Genomic DNA, 21,593 nt, shown 5'->3' with positions numbered 1-21,593 from the left:
GCTCAAACTCCCTATTCTCCTTCTCCAGTCTCCTGAGTGATGGAACTGTGGGTGTGTTCCTTCATGCCTGATATTTTTATTTGATTTTATTTCTACGCATGTGTGTACATTTTGTTTGAAAGGGACTGCACATGTGTGGAGGTCAGTGCACCATGTCCTGATCCCAGAGATATTTTTAAATATAACTCTTAAACTGGACATGGTGGCTCCTATAATCCCAGAGATTGGGAGGTGGAGGCAAGAGGATAAGGAGTTCAAAGTCATCCCTAGCTATACAGTTGGTTTAGAAAAACCATCTTGGGGAGCTAGAGAGATGGTTCAGCAGTTAAAACCAATTGCTGCTCTTCCAGAGGTTTTAGTTCCCCATCACCCAAGAGGCAACTAATCTGTCCTGTGATTCCAGTTCCAGGGGATCACACACCCTCTCCATCCTCTAGGGGCACCATGAACACACAGCACACAGACATACTCAGGCAAAATACTCACACCTATAAAATAAAATTGAAAACAACAATCTGGGCTGAGACTGTCTCAAGCAACACCTAATGACATCACTCTCCCCAAGGCTTCCCTGTGTACCATGGTAACTCCTTGACTTACCAGCTCCCGCGAGGTCTTTGCTCAACCCCTTGTCAATCTCACCTCTGAGCTCACTGTGCTCCAGCCACATTGGTTACATTTGTGATACTGAAGTGAGACAAATTTGTTCCTTAAAAGCTTTTGGACTTGATGCTGCTGTCGTCTGGAATGCAGTTCAGCGTATGGGTTCTCATCCAGACCTCAACCGAGCGTCCCCTTGAGCAGGATTCCTTGACCTCTTCCCTCTCCAGTCTATCAGCCTTTTCCTCCTCTCTCTCGTCCTCTAAATCATTGCCTTGTTTCTCTCCATGCTGATGACCACCATCTGCTCTTTCCTTACGATTAGCTGTCCACTACAGTAGAAATGGAGTTCCACAGGAACAGGTTGATTCTCACGTTCTCCTGTGGCTTTGGTTCCTGGCTCTGCCTCACACACAACAGTACTTCAGGGAATACATAAATAATAAATGAAGTTCATCCAAGGGGCTGGACCCAGAAGGTCTAGGTTCTAGTTCTTATTCTACCTCCCTATCATATTGACAAGCCACTTGTTTCCCAGGGCCTCTGTTTGTCTGTCTGTAGAGTGAGCATAACAACACTGTTGTCACACAGACGTGTGACAGTTGAATGATACCATGCATGTTAAAGCCTGGTTTGGTGTTCAGCACATGGCACAATGGCCAACAATTGATGGTGCCTTTCCCTCCCTTCAGAGTCATTTTTCTCACGATGGGGGAAAGAGCAGTGGCTGCATAGCAATAGTTGTGTAGAAGCAAGATTAATTGACAAGTCTTTCCCTCTCTTTGCCCCTGTTCCTGCCCTGCCTGCCCTGGTCTACCCCTTTCTTCTTCTCTGGCTTAGCCACCATCACCTCCTTCAGGACATGGTCTTTGAGATCCTGTCCTGGATTAGTGCTTCCTGTGGGCACCGTGGGCCTTGCATGTTTTTGTTCAAATAAACAGGCATCACACTGTTACCATAGTTTCTTCATTGGCCTAGTGGATGATAGGTGGGTGAGTGGATAGATGGGTGGGGTGGGTGGGCGGATAGATGGGCGGGTGGGTGGGCTGGTGGATGAGTGGATAGATGGACAGGTGAGTAAGCAGATAGATGGGTGGGTGGGTGGGTGAGTGGATAGATGGGTGGGTGGATGAGCAGATAGATGGGTGGGTGGGTGAGTGGATGGATAAATGGGTGGATGGAGGGAAGGAGAGGTAAGGTAAGGAATCATGTTGCGAACACTTTGAATCCAACTACTCCAAAGTCGAGCAGGTCCACAGGACTCTCTAGAGACTAGCCTCAGCTGGTCCTGCCACACCCCCACACTCTGGGGAACCCTGCCCCTTAGTTCCCTTGACATATAGTCAGAGATCCTCCAGCACTCCCAGTTCGTGGTCCCCAACCATTGGCTGCAGCCTTCATTGTCGGGACCCAGGCCACGAATGGGAGGCAGCCAGGTGCTGGAGCAGGTGATGTCAGCCTGAGCCCCAGGGTCAAGGTAAGAGATATACAACGCACTTGGCTGGGTTAAACAGCTCTCTGAGACATCTCTGTAGGATTGTGAAGATGAAGAGTCTGTCGCTGCTGCCTCTGCTGCTGCTGACCACCTGCACCTTGAGGGCTCAGGGGAAGCGCCGCCAAGTCTACTTTCGGGAGGAGTTTGAAGATGGGGGTAAGCTGTCCTGGACCAGAGCGCCCTGTTCCTTCTCACCGGCTCCAGAGGAAGCCAGGCTAACTTTCCCCTTGGGAAACCACTCAGAACTAGAAGAGCCGCAGTTCAAATCCAGTTCAGACCCTGCTGTGTCCCTGGGTCTGTGTTTGGATTCCTTCTCTAGCATAAGAGGACAAAATAGATCTTGCAAGGTTATTCTGAGAGTTAAAGAAGGTAAGACGTGCAAAGTTCCGCACTTAGTAGGTATGCTCAATGCTGTTTCCGAAAAACAGAAGCAAGAAAACCCAGTGTAAAAGTGCCACTGCAGGTGAGGATAGCAAGACTTTTCACGCCATATGAAAGACTAGAGCTCCGAGGATCTCATGGCCCCGGGATGTCTCGGGAACATCAGGGGACTGGGGCAGGGCTACTTGCTTATGACATAGGTTTCCTTTGTTACTTTGATACGGTCAGGCTGGCCTCCAGCTCCCTATGTAGCTGTACTTCTAATCTTCCACACCCTGCCTCCTTGGTGCAGAGATTTCAGGCCTTTGTCTCCACGCCCAGTTTCTCCACAATGCTGAAGAGCTAAGCCACAACTTGGAATGTGCTAGCAAGCACTGTACCAACTGAGCTGCATCCCAGTGTTAGTGTGTGTTACTGTGTGTGTGTGTGCGCGCGCGTGTGCGCGCGTACTCAGAGGTTCAGTGACACTCTTTCAGGCTCCATGTGCCTGTGTGTGTATTTGAGTGTGTGATTGGGGGAGAGTATAGTGAATAACGCACTCGCCTAAGAATAAGGACTTTGGGGGTTTCAGTTCACATTCCATCTTGAAAATGAAGACAAGCCCTTTCTGCTTTCTGAGGCTCTATCCCCTCATCTGTGATAATAGCACATCGAGGATAGCAATGTGAAGAGATAGGTCAGAGGACAGGCTGAATAGACATGGTCAGGGAGCAGGGTGGGGCCTTCAAGGAGAAGGCAAAATTCAAACAGTGTTTTGAAGCCTGGATAAGTTTCTCAGGACCGAGACTGACGGAACTAGAATGGCATCTTAGGGGAGTTGGTAAGTATACGTGAGGCTAGAGAAGTGGGGGAGGAGAGAAGGGCTAGCTCAGGATGCTGTGAAGCCTGGTCTTTGGTAAGCAAGGAGAAATGGTCTGACCTGTGTCTTGGAGAAACACTGGGATGCACATATGAAGAGGGACTGTAAGCTGGGAGGAGCGGCTCACATCGCAAATCTCAGCACTAGGCTGCATAGCAAGTACCAGGTCAGACAGACTAGCAAGACCTAGATAAAGACCAAGATCTAGATTATAAACATAAAAATTAATTTAAAAGGCAAGTGTGGTGGTTCTTAGACCTATAATTTGAACCCAGCACTAAAGTCCCAGGATATTCATGGGTTGGAGGCCAATCTGATGGAGTTTTAGACCAGTCTGGGCTACAAGCAAGACACTGCCTCAAAATTCCTAAAAAGACAAAGAAAAACAGATTGTGAGGCTGCCCAAATCTGAGTCTAGAGATAGAAGGCCATCTGAGAGGCTGTTGGAATTTTGGTGGAAAGCAGAGGTAGTCCCAGGGTGGGATTATCAGAATACAGGGGAGAAGACAGGAAAAGGGTTCAGTGGTTGGCAAGAAGCCCCTCAACCCCTGACTTGCTGTGGGGAACCTGTTCACCAAGGACAAGTTGGTGGCCCCTTTCCTGACTGACCTTCCAGGGAGCCCAGTGTGGTCACAGCGTCTGACCACTTGGTCTGGCTGGGACTCAAACCCTCATCCCTCCTGCCAGAGGCAAAGAGAACATGCATGGGCCTGCAGGTACATCCCCTGGGTCTGAGCTCCACTAGCCGTGGGTGTGGGAGGGACACACCCACGGGTTTTATGGAAAAATGTTTCTGAAATGTTTCTCAGGGTCAGGAGAGGACTGGCTTCCAACCTCCAGCCCCAAAATGATTAGATGAGGCCAAGATTGTGAGCAAAGTAAAGCGGCACTTCTGCAGCACAGTGAAGGTGGCTGCCGGCGGCGGCCCCTTCTCCAGGACGCCTTGCCTACAGGCTCTGGGTCCCTTGACACTTTTGCTTCTCCTGTGTCAACCACTCACACTCCCCAGCTGTGTGCCTCTCTGATTCCCTTCTGTGCTTCGAAGTCTGAGCTGCCTAGGGACGTGCCCAGGATAGGACTATAGAACAAAAGGACTGGGTTTTTGACACATGCAAAAATAATAATAATAATAATAATAATAATAATAATAATACCCTAAAAAAGTGCTGGCATAATCTTCCCATCAGAGGGCCAAAAACTAATAGAGGTCAAATGCTTATCTTAATAAGAATCCACACAAAATGAAATTACACCCAAAGGAGAAAGGTCAGAGAGGCATGCTGAGGGGCTGGTTCTGCTGTTGAAGGAGGCTGGCTCATGGGGTCTCCCAATTCTGAAGCCTGCCCCCTGCTTATAGGGACCAATACTGTTCCATAGTCAGAACTGAGAAGATTTAGGCACTGACTTGTTCTATTCCGATTCAGAAGAGACTGATGAAAAACCAGATGCGCGGAAGTTCATTCATACTTACTATGAAGAAAACACAGCTGAGGTCCCTCCAGGGCTCCACTTCTCCATTTTCAGCAGACCATCCCCTCACTGGGTTGTTTCGATTTTTTTTTTTTTTTAGTCTGAAAGTTATCTGTAATTCTTTAATTTTCTTTTTTTTTTCCCTCTAGTCTATCAGCAAGTCTAACAGGTTCTATCTCCAAAATATATTTAGAATAAATAGTACGGTGAACTTTGCCTGTAATTCCAGCAGCACTTGGGAGGCAGAGGCAGAAGGATCTGAAGTTCAAAGCCAGTCTCAGCTATAAAGCAAGTTTGAGGTCAGACTGGATTATGTGAGATCCTGTGTCAAAAAGCATCACCACCACTAAAGAGCAAGAATAGGCTCAGAACATGCTCTGATCAACCTCCAGTATCACTGCCCCAACTCCCACCATCCAGTTCCATGGTCATGCGCACTACTAAAATAACCTGGCCAACATCTCTACTACATCTACTCCCCCACAATCTCCTCTCTCTCTCTCTCTCTCTCTCTCTCTCTCTCTCTCTCTCTCTCTCTCTCTCTCTCTCTGGCAAAGTGTCTCTACGTTTCCCTTGCTATGTAAACCAAGTTGACCTTGAACTCACAGAGATCCACCTGCCTCTGACCCCCCCAAGTGCTGACCTAGGATCCTGATCACCTGCCGCTACCCCCCAAGTGCAGGGGTTACATTGTCTGGCACCATGCCCAGCTTTACCAAGTCTCTGTAGTCTAGGCTACATCAGACCCTGAAAGAAAGAAATTCACCAAAGGAAAGAAAAAAAAGTTAAACAAAATAATGTTCTGTCATTCCATTTCCCCTTGGCCCAGAATTTCCTACATTCCTGCCCCCCTTCCACAGATATACTGTATTTAATACCTTAAGTGACAGTAACCGAGCATAGTGTTTGCTAGGCACAATGCTGTAGTCCAAACCTCAGTTCACCTCTGCAAAGTAGCTGCTCATTTCCCCAAAACCTAAAGAAGCAGAATAGACCGTCTGAGGTCACTTGGCTATGAAAGTGGCAAATGTGGAATTTGAATCCATGACCATATGATTTCAATACTCACTTTTTTAAAAAAAAATATTTATTTATTTATTATGTATACAGTATTCTGTCTGTCTGTATGCCTGCAGGCCAGAAGAGGGCACCAGACCCCATTACAGATGGTTGTGAGCCACCATGTGGTTGCTGGGAATTGAACTCAGGACCTTTGGAAGAGCAGGCAATGCTCTTAACCTCTGAGCCATCTCTCCAGCCCCCTCACTTTTTTTTTTAAATACTATTTTGACTCTCCTCCACTGCCTCCATCCCCATGAGTCAAATAAGTTGAAGGCCTTCTAGCCGGACAACCTTAAGGTAAATTTTATATGCTTTAATGTCAGAAGCAAAAGGGCCCAGAAACATCACCTAATCCAAATGCTCTTCTTCCTCTCCCCATGTGAACTGAGATATAGAGGAGGGGCAGGCTATGTCAAAATCTTTTAAGGGAACCAAGGCAGATCTATATCCAGGTCCTTGCTTTCTGCTGTTCCCTTAGGATATCCCAGGCCACAGAGCATCACAGTCCTAGAAGTTGTGATGCCTCAGAAGGCACCCTTCTATGTATGGGTGGGGAAATTGAGCCCTGGTGAGGTAAGGCCATTTTCCCAAAGTTTCACAATGCACCAGTGGCAGAGATTCTTGTCAATCCCAGGTCTTGTTCCTTCATAAAGCATTTGGTGGTTGCTGTTGAAAGCTGCCAAGTGTCTGGTGGCCAGCAGACAATAATACCAATGACCTCTGGGCCAACAGGAGCATGTGGAAACCCAGGACTTTCCCAGGGACTGTCACATTACCATAGGCTGGAAGGTTGACAGAGCAAATGGGAGAATCAACAGCACCAACAGATACAAAGCGAAAACCAGTGGCCAGAGCAGCCACCATTGTGACATTACAGAAGCTGGAGGAGAGAAGCTGGAATTCCAATGAGTGTCTGAATGGTGCAGGACTTACAAGGTGTGTGTGTGTGTGTGTGTGTGTGTGTGTGTGTGTGTGTGTGAATGTTAATTCTGCTCGCTCTCAGACTTGTCTGTGAAAACTTGGCTGGAGAGACATTCTGACACAAAGGGCCTTTGTACCCAGCTGGCAGAGACACACTGGGGACAGCCCAGCGGGGCTGAGGAACACCCTGCTGCTCAGGCCTCCGACTGATAAGCAATTGAGACCATCTGTGAATCAGGGACACTGGGACATGCTGAGCTGGGGGAAAGAATTGCCCTGGACAGATGCCCAAACCAAAGGGACCTGGTCCAGCTGGCCTTTTCCAGAGCTCAAGTACAAATGGATGGCGAGGATCCCTCTAGAGGCTGAAGAGATGGGGAGGCGAGAGTGGGGCCTTGGATGTATGCGACTTCACGTTCTGATTCTGCCATTTGCTCGATGGGTGACCTTGTACAATTCATTAACCTCACTGATTTTTTCTTTTATTTTTAAACCTATTTGAGTATGTGTGTGTGTGTGTGTGTGTGTGAGAGAGAGAGAGAGAGAGAGAGAGAGAGAGAGAGAGAGAGAGAGAGAGAGAGAGAGAGAGAGAGAGAGAGAGAGAGAGAGAGAGAGAGAGAGGTCAAACCCAGAGTCTGGCATATGCTAAGCAAGTTCTCTGAAACAAAGTCGCATCCCTGGCCCACTTGTCTAAGTTTGCAAGGACAGAGCTGGCCATCCTGACTTCCTCATGGCTGCAGTGAAAACGGAATCTTGGAGAGAAAGCCTGGAAACCACGTGCGCTGGTCCATAGCAAGTCCTGCTCCTGTCCGGATTCCTCTTCTGTGGTGCTCTGCTGCTGTGGCCCACCTAGAATGTGCCTCCTGCTCTCCAGAATGTCAGCTCAGCACAGAGGCTGGTCAAGCAGTACCTTAGCACTTTTAGTTTTCTTCATAAAATTTATATTTTCCCTGCTGTTATATTGCACATCGTAGCTTTACATTATTCTGTTACTTTGTCATCTTTATCTTCAATCAGTACAGAAACTCCACAAAGGAAGGGATTTGATTATTTTTATTGCACAGTACATATTGTCTCATAAACAAATGAGTCGGTACAGGAAAGAAATGAGGAAATTTGTTTAAAAAAGAGAGTTGTCTTGGTTAGATATCTATTGCTGCGCTAAAACGCCATGACCAAAAGCAACTTGGGGAGGAAAGGGTTAGTTCCATCTTACACTTAAATATCCCAGTCCCTCACTGGAAGGAAGGCAGGGTGGGGACTCAAGGCAGGAAGTGTAGCAGAGGTTGTGGAGGGGCGCTGCTGACTTGCTACTCCTGGCTTGCTCAGTTTGCTTTCTCAAACACCCCAGGACCACCAGGCCAGGGGTGGTACCACCCACATGGGCTGGGCCCTCCCACATCAATTCCTAAAAAAAATGCCCCATTGGCTTGCCTGCAGGTCACACTTATGGAGGCATTTTCTCAGTTGAGGTTCCCAGATAACCTAGCTTGTGTCAAGTTGACAAAACAAGCAAACAAACGAAACACAAAACCTAGGACGAAGGTAGAGGGTCTGGACAGTCTGCTCAGTTCATAAGGCGCTTGTTGCGCAAGCATGCGTGAGGACCAGAGTTTGGGTCCCCAGAAATAATGTAAACCTGAATGCAGCAACATGTGTCTGTAAACCTCAGCACAAGAGGCAGGGATGGTTAGGAGACAGGCACATCTCTGGAGCTCATTGGCCAGTCTGCCTAGCTGAATTCATGAGTCATATGTTCAGTGGGAGACCCTGTTTCAAAAGGTAGTGTGCACATACAAGCATGCACATCCACACGCAACTGGTTACATACATTATACATACATAAGCACACACCAAAGAGAGATGAAGCTGCTCCCATCTCTCTTCTTGTTCAGTGTGATCTTTCTGGTCTGATTATTTTATTTAAAGTGAAGTAGAGTAAAGGATGCAAGCATAGGATGCACCGAAAATTTGGAACTATTATGTCATTTACCAGTTATGATCCCAATCATCTGAGTAATTTGCCTCAAAGTGTTCTCTCTTTAAGTTCCAATAAGTGTTTGCATGTATTCAATCTCCAGCATGGAAAAAGAAATCATTAATTGAGGTTGAGGATATAGTTCAAGATCGGAGCACTTGCCTGGCATGTGTAATGACTTGGAATTAATCTCCAGCATACCACACCCCCCACACCCATCCCCCCCCACACACACCAGAATGAAACACTTTTTGAAGTGATTCCCAGTGTTCACACTGTGGCTTTCTAATACCATTTGCCACTTGCAGGCCGCTAACTAGCACTCTTTACAGAGATGGCTACTTCTAGGGCCAGGGAAGGGAACATGCAAGACTTACCTTAACCTTTTATACTTCCAAGAAAGTAAGAACACAGTGAAAAAAGAAAATGGCAGGAGCTTTCCAGAGAGCCAGAAGCCAAAGGAGCCTTGGAGCGACAAAATAAATACTGAAGCCTGGAATTACAACCCCAGGTAGAACATCCGCACCAGGAGTCCTGAGCAGTGCAGAGCTGACTGGGTGAGCTTGCCCAGTATCACACCATCAGTCAACAGCAACTATAGAACAATGGCACTTGACCTCTGATCTCCCTTCCCTGCACCCAGAACCCCTGTCTACTCTCAAGAGCAGTATCGGAGACCTTACCTGAAGGACATTCTACCAAGTGTCTGCGTGCGCCTCCCAGTGAAAGTCATCAAACAGGCAAAATCTGAGAGATGGTCAGTAGAGGAGCCAGCTGAAGCACAGTGATTCAGTGTGGTGTGGTTCCTGACTGGCACCCTAGAACAGGAAAAAAATGTCAGTTAAAAACTAAGGAAATCCCAATAAATACAGCTCTTAGCTCCTTGTGGATCAACGGGAACCCATTAGCTGTGGCAGATTAAACACTGGAATGTGGGCAGTGGGGAAAGTGTCCAGGCACACAGCAACTCTCTGGAATGTCCCTGCAGTTCTGAGAGTCTAAAGATGCTCTAGAATAGAAGTTGCATTTTAAGAAGCAAAAAAAAAAAAAAAAAAAAAAAAAAGTAGGGACCAAATGGCTCTGCAGGTAAAGAGCTTGCCACCAAGGCTGACCACCTGAGCTTGAGCCCCAGGAGCCACACGGTGGAAGGACAGAACCAGCTCCTGCAAGTTGCCCTCCATCCTCCACATGTACACAGTGGCATGCTGGCATGTGCACGCGTGCGCACACACCCACTCACATGCAGAGAGAGGGAGAAATAAACATTTTAAGTGTAACTTAAAAACAAAAGCAGGGGGCTGGAGAAATGGCTCAGTTGTTAAGAGCACTGACTGCTCTTCCAAAGGACCTGGGTTCAATCCTCAGCACCCACATGGCAGCTCACAACTGTCTGCAACTTCTGTTCCAAGGGATCTGGCACCTTCACACAGACATATATGCAGGTCAAACACCAATGCATATAAAACCCAACTTAGAAAGTAGAGGCCGAAGGATCAGAAATTCAAGGTCATCCTCAGCTATAGAACCCTTTATCTAGCTAACAAAGTTCTTGGCATGGATGTGGAGGTTGGAGTACCCTGTCTCAGAAAGGAGGTGGAGAGTGTTTAATAAACAACAAAAAAAACCCACCTCATTATTTCACCTAAAAATTTCTCTCCAAGGCTTTAAAAAAAATCAGTTAGAAGAAATAAGTTGTATTCTTTCTTTCTTTTCTGCTTTCTTTTTTCTTCCTTTCTTTCTTCTAGCCAAGAAGACTATTTTTGACTAAGAATAAAACTATATTATTTTTTAGAATAAATTCTATTCCTAAGAATAAAACTATATTAATTTCAACAGAACTTATAAATAAAAACTTTACAATTTTAATGCAAAAAAAATTATAGAATTGAGTAGGCAAATCGTGCCCCCTGATAGAATGCTATGCAACCACAAAAAGTATTTTTTTAAGATTATTTTTTTATCTATGTGTTGTAAGTGTATGTGCATATACTGTGCAAACCTTGTGAAGGCCAGGATCCTGGAACTTGCTCTGCAGACTAGGCTGGTCTCAAATTCACAGAGATCTGCCTGCCTCTGCCTCCGAGTGCTGGGATTAAACGCGTGCGCCACCACGCGGCCTGCACGTTTTCTTAGTAAACTTGACTATCTGTTCCCTAGGAAATGCTGGATGGGAAATGACTTCCAGGGCTGGGAATGCTTAATTGATAAAGTGCTGGTTTGGAAGCAACACCTCCAATATAAATGGAGGAACTACTCAAGGCTCTCACTCAGTGGGAATAGTAATTATTGTCTTATATTGCATTCGTGTGTTTAGTGTGGGAGTTCTGCGTATGCATGGCAAGTGTGTAGTAGTCAGAGAATAGCTTGCAGAAGTTCATTCTCTCTTTCATTCTGTGGATCCCAGAAATGAACTCAGATCATCAGGATTGGTGGCTTTTTTTTTTATCCATTGAGCCATTTCACCAGCATAAAAAATTAGTTGTTTATTATTTTAATTCATTGTGGTCCTAAGTCAATCTATTATTTGATGAACATTATTGTATACTTACTTTCTTTGAAGAAGTTTTATTTTGTTTTGGTATTTTGGTTTTCTGAGTTAGCACCTTGGCTAACACTGTTCTCCTGTCTCCCCTGCATCTTCTCCCTCTCCGAGCTTTCGTGTGTTCCTTTCTGTTTGGAACACCCACACCTCACCTTTCCGCCAGTTCAGTTCTTCAGCTGTGCTTTCTCTGGTGCTGAGCAGCCTACGATTTACAGAATTCCGTTACCCTGTGCTGTCTTCTGTAAACACTAGCCACTTGGTGCTTCACTTTTCTTTTTACTGTTCAGTTGCTTGCTGGAATGTCTCTTCCACCAGACTTCACGAACCCCCAGAGGTTCACTGGTCTTGGAAAGGGTCTAGTCAGACTCCTGTCTGTGTGCCAGGGGCCTGGTTCAAAGTGAATGTTCAATACATGTTTGCAGAAGGTGTGGCTCTAGTATCAGATCTGCAACTGATAACTAAGTGTCCACAAACAGGTCACTTTTGTCTCTCGGCCTCAGTTTCTCTATCTGCAATATGTAGGAGTAAGAGAAAATGACCAGTTAGTCATTCTAGCCTGAGCCTTTTCTGATTTTAAAAATATTAAAGATTAAGAAGAAAAGCGTTACGTATTAACGTGGGACTTTACTAGTTACATGACATTATTTTCCTAAGGAGAAGCTATTATTTTAGAAATATTTATTTTAGTACTTGTATATGTGAGTCATGTAGGTATTTATGGTGCACCACATGTGTGAAAGAGCCCTCAGAGGTCAGAAGAGGCATCGATTCTCTGGAACTGGAGTTATAAAAGGTTGTAAACTGCCATGTGGGTGCTGGGAAACAAACATGGGTCCTCTGTAAGAGCAGTAAGTGCTCTCAACTGTTGGCCATTTTTCCAGCCCCAGGAGAAGTTCCTTATTTGATCCAATTCAATTTGTGTCACGTGTGATTAGATAGACATTACTCAAATTACACAAATTATAAAGTGTCATGATTGCCTTATCTCTGTTGCACACTTTTTAGGTTATAAAGGGCTTTTCACATACATGGCCTCAAGGGGAGTTAATAGAGTCTGGGGGTTACACACACAGATCTCCATGTTGCATAGATCTGGATCAAGTCTGATTTGCTCTCTTACTCACAAACTAGGCTCTTGAGCAAGATTCTGAGTTTCTCTTTCTTCATCTTAAATGGGAAAAAAATTAGGACATTCATCACGGAGCTATTCTGAGAACATAGGGGAAAAAAACGTGTTCACGGCTTTCAACACAATGCCTGACATATGGCTGCTAAGTAGTAGCTATTTTTTATTTCTTAAATACCATTCATTCTAAAATCTATTTTAGTAGTTATTATTATAGTGTACTTTTTTTTACATAACTCTTTTCTTTATCTCTTCCAGAGGAAAGGCAGCTTTAAAATCAGACAGCTTTGGGATCAGCTCTTAAGTACAACACTTACTAGCTGTCCTAGTTAGGGTTACTGTAGCTGTGATAGAACACCATGACCAAACCAGCTTGCGGAGAAAAGGGCTTATTTGGCTGACATGTTCACATCATTGGTCATCATGAAGGAAGTCAGGACAAGAACTCAAGCAGGGGAGGAATCTGGAGGCAGGAGCTGATGCAGAGGCTATAGGTGGGTGCTTCTTACTGGCTTGCTCCTCATGGCTTGCCCAGCCAGTTTTCTTTGAGAACCCAAGACCACCAGGCCAGGGGTGGCACCACCCACCATGGTCTGGGACCTCCCACTTCAGGGACTAATTAAGAAAATGCCCTATAGGCTTGTCTGCTTATAGCTAATCTTATGGAGGCATTTCTCAAGTAAGGTTCTCTCCTCTCAGATGACTCTAATTGTGTCAACTGGCATAAAACTAGATAGCACCCTAGGTGCAAAATGGAAACAATGAAGCAGCATTGTCTATGAGGATGGGGTGAAGTTTTCAGATGCCACATGAGGGCCTAACATATGTGTGTGAGTATACATATATACATATATATGTATATAAAACTGTCCACCAAGACCTGTCAAACACTGAGACATTGAGAAAGACAGGAAGACTTTAGGAAGTGTTGGGGAAGAAGAATTTTAATCTCTCCCCTTTCTGAATTTTTTATCTTATTTGCTGTTTGTTTGGCACCTTGTAGAACTGAGGATGAAGCCAAGGTCATGCTAAACAAATACCCTGCCACTGAGCAACATCCCTGGCTCACTTTTAATTTTAGTTGTTTTTATAATTTTTCCCCTCAACCTGAGGATTCAATCAACATAAGACAGATTAACGGGAAAAGCATATATATTTACTAAATAGTACTTGGGTGGCAGGTAGATCTCTGAGTTTGAGGTCAGCCTGGATTACAGAGTGAGTTCCAGGACAGCCAGGGCTACACAGAGAAACCCTTGAATTGCCCTCCCTCCCCTCCAAAACCCCACTATGACCAAAACAGCTTCTGGAGGAAAGCATTTAATTGGCTTATAAGTTACTGACAATCATGGAGGAAGTCAAGGCAGGAATCCAAAGCAGAGACCGTGAAGAATGCTTACAGATTCATTCTCCATGGCTTGCTCAGATGGCTTGCTTATACAACCCAAGATCACCTGCTTGGGGAGGCAGTGCCCACAGTGGCTTGGGTCTTCCTGTATCTATTATTAATTATGAAAACGCCCCACAGACATGCCCACAGGTCTGATGGGAGATTCTTCAGTTGAGGTTCCCTCTTCCCAGGTGGCTTTGCTTTGTGTCAAGTTGGCCATACTAACCAGCACATGCACTAAGTGTGTGAGTATCTTTAAAAGGTTAATGCAGATGAGCCTTTAAAGTATATTAATACAGGAGCCCTCCTAAAGAAATGGAAAATCAACGAAGAAGCTGAACAAGCAATCACATGCACTGAACCAGAAAAGTAGTAGTAAGTTGTAAATTGCGGCGAGTTTGAGCTTGGCTGGAGTCGAAAAGCAGATTGGTATAGAGATGATCAAGAAGCTAAGGATTACTGCAACAAAGGTCTGCGTGTACAAACCACCTCAGCTTCAGCTTTCTGTCCTTGACAATAAGAACTTTCCTTAGTATAGAGAAGACACTTCACACGGAGATGGTATTTTTGCTTTTAAGAAAGATATCAGACTGATCTTAGGCCTACTCCTTTCTTTCTTTTTTAACTTATTTTATGTGTATGGGTGTTTTGCCTGCATGTATGTCTCTGTACCACATGCATATGGTATCCATGGAGGTCAGAAGAAGACATTGGATCCCCTGGAACTGGAGTTTCAGACAGTTGTGAGCTGCCATGTGGGTGCTGGGAATTGAACCCAGGTCCTCTGCAAGAACAGCAGGTGCTCTTAGCTGCTGGATTCCTGCTCTTTTTAAAGTGTTGTTATTCAAACAACAATAGGCATGATACCATAGCAATGTATTTTGGAGATGTCTCTGTCTATCTGTCTCTCTCTCATATTTTGAAATAGACTCCCACTGTATAGTCCTGGTAGTATGTGCTTGTAATCCCATATCCCACTGTATAGTACTGGTTGTGTTCCTATAATCCCAGAACTCAAGAATCTGAGACAGGAGGATCATTATGAGTTTAAGACCAGCCAGGACTGCATAGTGAAACCGTGCCACCAAAGGGTCAGGGTACAGTAGAATGCTCAGTTAGTAAAGTGCTTGCCATACTTCACATGACATGAGTTCAGTCCTCAGTGCCCACATAAAAAGCCAGGCATGATGATATGGACTTGGTGTCATAGCACCAGGAGGCAGAGGCAAGAGGGTGCCTGGGGCTTGATGGCTTCTCAGTCTAGCCTAATCAGCAAAACCCAGGTTACAGTGAGAAAGTCTGTCTCAAAGCAAGGAGGACAGTACCTCAGTAAAAACACCTGAGGTTGACATCTGGCAATAAATAAATACATGTGCAGTGTGCACTTACGTAACCACCTGCATGCACACACACACATATACAGAGAGAGAGAGAGAGAGAGAGAGAGAGAGAGAGAGAGAGAGAGAAAGAGAGAGAGAGAGAACAAGCAAGCGAGCTGAGTGACTTAGTGTGGTGTTATAGTTTGCAATCCCAGTACTTAGGAAGCAGAGACATAATAAAGATCAGGAGTTCAAAGTGAGCCTGGACTACATGAGACTCTGTTAAAAAATGAAAATAAAATAAAATATTAGGAAGGCCAGGTCAAGCCCCTGGGTTTCCTGAGAAGCCATTGAGTCACCTGACCTGGGCCTTTAGTAGAGGAACTGACACCACCAACTCCTGGTGTTTTTGATGACTGCCTGCTGAAGTGAGGTTTTCATGGAAGATGAAATGCATTGCCCTTACCCATCAGGCAGCAAGCACTGAGAAACTCCATTCTGAGGCAGAAGGAGGTGAACTAAAGGCTGCCCTTAAAACCTCTCTATCTCAAGCTGCCAAATTGCTCTGTGACTCTGGGACTGTGATTGGGCCCAGGAAGTAGGAGTCAGCAACTCTGAGGCAAAAAAGACAGTGAGTGTTTGGGTGGAATGCCAGGTCCTCAAAAGAATGCTTCTTTGTCTGCATGCCATCTATGCAAAAACAAAAGACATGTATCAGCATTCTAAATCTGCAAGAGAGTCTAAAAAGTTTAAGCAACAAGAAAGGGCTAAGTAGAGACTGTTCATGATCGTCTTTGCTAATTCAGGAAGTATGAAATGTTTTGCCAGTCTCCTTCCTTAGAAAGCAGGTTTTATTATTTTACTTTACCAAGCATAAAAGCGTATGAGGGGTTCCGTAAACGTTTCATGCCCTCTAGCTACAGGGTGATTTTCAAGACTTAACTGTCATGAATGAGGTGCTGATGGAAAAGTGGCTCAGTTGCTTGTCGTCTGAGCAGCTCTTCATGACAGGACCTGAATAGTGAGCTGCAGGGACTATGTGGTGAGCATAACTTCCGGAATGTTCAGAGTCGCCCTCTGCTACACTCTTATTCTTCCCCAGGGCTGAATTAGCACCAAAAACTGAATTCATTTGAATGTGTTCTCTTTTTCTCCTTCATTCCATAGATGGATGGACAGAACGATGGGTGCAATCCAGACACCAGTCTGATTACGGCAAATTCCAGCTGACTGCAGGGAAATTTTATCAAGATAAAGAAAGAGATAAAGGTAAATACTAGAATTCAGGAACGTATTGATGGGCTTGGAAAAGTATGACTTTTACCCAGTTACTTTTATGCATGATTGAGAATTCATTTATTTCCCTTACCTAAAAAAATAAAATAGAATAAAAGAGCAAATGGAGCTGAACTTGTGTAGAAGGAGCTGCGGGCAGGCCTGCTTTTCGTTCCACCCTGCTCCGCACGGCTAGCTTTACACCCCCAGAATAACCACATGGAAACTGTATTCATTTAAACACTGCCTGGCCCATTAGTTTCAGCCTCATTATTGTCTAATTCTCACATCTTGCTTTAACCCATATTTAGTAATCTGTGTAGCACCACCAGGTGGTGGCTTACCAGGAAGGATCTTATCCTGCATCCATCTCAGAGAGGAGAGGCATGGCAACTGCCTGAGGCATCTGCCTGACTCTGCTTTCTTTCTCCCACAATTCTGTTCTGTCTACTCCGCCTACCTGATTTTCTGTCCTATTAAAGGGCCAAGGCAGTTTCTTTATTAACCAATGAAAGTAACACATAGACATTCCTCCATCAACCTTGATAGTGAGCGCCTGTAATCCTGTACTCAGGAGGTTGAGGCAGAAGGATAGCCACGGGTTTGTAGCCAGTTTGGGCTAAATGATAGGTTCCATGGACATCCTGGATTATAGAGTAAGATCTCTCTCTCTCTCTCTCTCTCTCTCTCTCTCACACACACACACACACACACACACACACCCTTGAGCCTCCCTCCCCATCACACACACACACACACACACACACACAGCCTTGAGCCTCCCTCCCCGTCTCACATACACACACACACACACACACACCACACACACACACACCACACACACACACCACACACACACACACACACACACACACACACACACACACCCCAAAACAAAAGTAAGTAAAAAAGGATGGGCCTTCCACAAAATGTATTATGCCCTGGAACTGGGTAATGGACACATTATCCCATTCATCTTCCTAACATCTTAATGAAGCGGTTTTTATTGTCTTCCCAGGTTTTGATAGTTGCCTGAGGCTGTTACACAGCTGAGAGAGGTTTAGACTCTGGCCCTGACTCCGGGGGACTGTGTCCATCACCACTAACATGTGCTGTTTCCCCCAAACTCCTATAACTTTACAGGTAGCATTCTGCACTCGGAACCCGAGAAAGCCCGACTAGGGACCCGAATGTTGCTCCGTCTAGAGCAGCTTCGGGTGATGGAGAGGAGAGCAGATGGGCCTGGGATGGCTGTCTAGCTGGGTAATGGAAGCTTGTCTTCTTGCTCCTCAGAGTGTTGATTTTAGATGACCGTCCCCTCCCATGCTCACTAGACAGACCTTCCGTAAGGGCCAAATAACGTTGCGGAGGAAGGGCGAATTCCGAGACAGGGAATGCGGGCATGGGTTCTTGGTCTGAGAAAGCTTTTGTTCTATAAATAGAGTTCATTGATCATCCCCTGGAGTGATTTCCCATCTCCCTCCATCTGGCTACTGTTATGAATCTCATTTTCATATTTATTAAAGGAGAAAATTATGAACTGACTCGAGCGTTTTAAAATCTCGTTTAAATCCTCTCTGGAAAACTGTTTTCAGAGGAGAGAGAACTGGAGATGGAGCATCTCCTGGGACACTCGTGTCTGGTCCTCCAGCACCGCAGTCTGCGCAGCCACACGCCTCCTTACAGTGTGGCTTCTCGGCTGATCCTCCTGCATACCATTCTCTGTGGTCCATTAGATTCTGGTTGTCTGGAAGGACACTGGGGTCACAGTGAGGCTGAGAGAAGGAGGTTGGTTTGGTTTATACAGCAGGGTGTGGCAGGGCACAGCCTCAGAATGTGGTCTTCTGCCCTTTGTCCATTCCTTCCTTCCTGGCTCTTCTGGCCCCTTAGAGGCTTTAAGAGAAGTAGGAATACTTTTCAAAATGAGACAGCTCCCAGCATGATGTCAGATGTGAAGGTGTTTACCACAGAGCTCGGTGTACGAGAAATGCTTGAGTGCTTTTCTGAATCAGGCTCTGTGCTCCTTTAATTTAGCATATTTTGTTGTTGTTGATTGTTTAGAGTCAGGGTTTCTTTGTGTAGCCCTGCCTGTCCTCTATAGACCAGGCTGGCCTCGAACTCATAGAGATCGGCCTGCCTCTGCCTCAACTGCTGGGATTAAAGGCATGCATCACCGCCACCCAGTTTGTTGTTGATTTTGAAGAACGGGTCTCACATAGCTCAACTTGGGATTGGACTACCTATCTCCCTGCCTCTGCTTCTCAAGGGTTGGGATTACAGGCATTTGCTACCAACTCCAGCTTCATAACTCATTCACTTACTCATTGAGCATTTCTGCGTGTCTGTCATTTGTGATTGCATGATCCTTAGCAAGGCACTTCCTATTTGATTGCTTCATATGCTTAGCCTAGAAAAGCTCTGGGGCCCCTGGCAGTTCTGCTATTCACTGAAAGGATTTGCTATTACCACGAATTGGTGGTCACTGTCATGTGAAACCAGTTCAATGACTTCATGACAAAGTGAAGAAATGGGTACAGCTCACCTTACGTTGTTATTGTCAGGGTTACACCAACACACATGAATGAAGAAACCCTTGTAGAGTTAAATGTTAAGGGCTGGGGAGATGACATTGCATTAATAGTGCATGCTGAACAAGAATAAAGACCTGAGTTCAAATCCCTAGAACCAGGGTTGGAGAGATGACTCAGCAGTGGCCGAGATAGGAACAGCACACGCCGTTCTTCCAGGTTTCCAGCTCCCATATAGCATCTCATAACCATCTGTGAACTTCAGTCCCATGGGATCCATTGCCCTCCTCTGTCATCTGCAGGCATAACATGCATGTGATGCACATACATCCAGACAAAACACACAAAATCAATCAATCAATCCCCAGGACTCACATAAAAAGCTGGGATGGCCGTGTACTACTGGAACCCCAATGCTGGTGTTGGGGCAGAAACAGGGCAGAAACACTGTGGCTTACTGGCTGCCAACTCCAGGTTCAGTGAGAGACCCTGTCTAAAGGAACAAAGGGGAGAGTGATAGAGCAGAACAACCAGCATCTTCATCTGGCCTCTGTGTATTCGGAAGCATGCACACGTGTGCATGCAACATACACATACATGCACACATGCGAGCACACACACAATGTTCACAAAAGAGCTCAATTATTTAGTGATTTAAATATTCAGTGAGCTACCGTAACAATTATTATCTAAGCTAATTCTGGGCTCCTTTCTACTGTAGCACTTATACAGAGCAGAACCTTATTCTGCTGCCTAGGCGGCCTCAGCAAGGCAGGGCCTTGACTTACAAAGCTGCGGAAAGATGCTGAACTGTGTCTAGAAAATAAGCGATAGCATGGTGCAGAGGAATGCATCAATGTGGCTTGAAATTCCAGTGAGGTTGCTTCCATGCCATGCAGCTTCACGCCTCCTCCCCATGACTCAGCCTCCTAACTTATTAAATGGGCGTAGAGCTTTTCAGGGCTGCCCGGAGGCTCAGATGAGATAATATTACACAGTTCCTTGCACTGCGCCTGGCACACCGTAGTGCGTGAGGAAATACAAGAGCTTGGTTAAGTCCAGCGCCGGGTCTCTCTAGGTACTTTCGGGGGAGTTTCAGCCTGAAGCCTCTGCTCTTTCTCTCTGTTACCAGGTCTCCAGACCAGTGAAGACGCCAAGTTCTATGCCCTTTCCACCCGGTTTAAGCCATTCAGCAATGTGAATGAGACCTTGGTGGTTCAGTTTTCAGTAAAACATGAGCAAGGCATCGATTGCGGCGGTGGGTATGTGAAACTCTTTCCTGCCACACTGAACCAGGAGGACATGCACTCAGAGTCCCAGTATTACATCATGTTCGGTAAGCTCCCTGGAGCAGCTGCTCTCGGCCCCTGAGGGTTTGGGTGAGAACCCCTGTGCTGGTTGAAAAGACTTAGACCTGGAACAGACAGCTTGTAATTCGATAGCTCCACATCCCCTGTGCAGCAGGGCTCTCCAGAGACCTGAAAAGAAGGCATCTCTAAACCCAAATGTTAATATAAATAGACCAAAGCGGTGTGGAAGTACACGGTACCGCAAGTCTATAGCACGTGGAGACAGCCCAGTTTTCAGAAAGGGAGGAGCACAGACCTACTGCGAGGCACTGCGCTCTGCCCAGAGAGAAATACAGCCAGGGTCAGAGAAATGACCATCTGTAAGCATCTGTGAATGTCCAGAGTGGGACATTTGTAGCCTACATATGTAACGAAGCATTCTTGAGGCTCTCCAGCTTTTAGCTCCGACCTTGAGTGCAGCTTCAACTGTTGATACTGAAAAGCCAGCAAACAACAAGCATTCCAGCCTCTGAAGCACAGATGAAGAATGTGGGCTAAACCGGATGTTTTTGTACAAAGTCAGTGAGAGGTTATGCTGGACAGCAAGCACTAACATTCCCTTAATTCCCTTTGGATACTTCCTTTCCCTGGCAGCCTCAGCTAGCACTTGCCCTTCCTCCCCATCCCCTCCCCATCGCTTCCCTCCCTTCCCCTACTCCCCTCCCCTCCCTTTCCCCATGTAGTGCTCTTCCTTTTTCAAATTCTCCTCTTCAGCTTCATTGCCCCTTTAAAATCTGCATGCTTTTTCTTTCTTAAATCTCACCCCCCCCCCCTTACAAGGTCTTACTCTGTAGTTCCAAACTCAATATGTAGCCCAAATTGGCTTCAAACCCACAGCGATCCTCCTTCTTCAGCACCCCCAAGTGCTGAACTCATAGGCGCAAGCCCCCATACCTGCTTCTAGTCTTTCTCTCATGCAGAGTGTAGCACTCAGGGTGTGGGGAGCGTGTCTGCTGCAGTAGCTTTCCATTTTATTCGGCGTCTGTACCGTGCATCACTCCCCATTTTGCAGATGAGGAAATAAAGGTAAGAAATTTGCTCAAGGCAAGTAGAAAACCAGGATTTGAGTCAGTCTGTCTATAAAGCCTGCATCTTCTCCCTTCAGGCAACTGAATACATTTTTAAAAAGCAGAATGAAATCTATATTCTTACAAAAGTATTGAGCCAGGCTGGAGAGATGGCTCAGCAGTGAAGGGCACTGGCTGCCCATCAAGAGGATCCAGGTTTGATTCCCAGCACCCATATAGCAGCTCACAACCATTCAGAGGATCGAGCTCCCTCTTCTGGCCTCCACTGGT

At 45.8% G+C, this 21,593-nt stretch overlaps 1 protein-coding gene across 1 annotated transcript in view; it reads left to right on the top strand.

The window, feature by feature from the left end:
• The first annotated feature begins 2,145 nt into the window (after positions 1-2,145).
• The window catches only part of LOC119817818 (calreticulin-like), a 32,485-nt gene continuing 13,037 nt past the window's right edge, over positions 2,146-21,593 (top strand). The window contains exons 1-3 of the mRNA XM_038335240.1: positions 2,146-2,251; positions 16,311-16,412; positions 20,079-20,282. Of these exons, the coding sequence (XP_038191168.1) occupies positions 2,146-2,251; positions 16,311-16,412; positions 20,079-20,282 (412 nt within the window). The remainder of the gene's footprint in view (positions 2,252-16,310; positions 16,413-20,078; positions 20,283-21,593) is intronic.

This window comes from Arvicola amphibius, chromosome 6 (genome assembly GCF_903992535.2).
Source record: "Arvicola amphibius chromosome 6, mArvAmp1.2, whole genome shotgun sequence".
NCBI classification, from domain to species: Eukaryota; Metazoa; Chordata; class Mammalia; order Rodentia; family Cricetidae; genus Arvicola; species Arvicola amphibius.
Note: the sequence above shows the minus strand (reverse complement) of the source record. Positions and strands in the feature narration are given on the sequence as shown.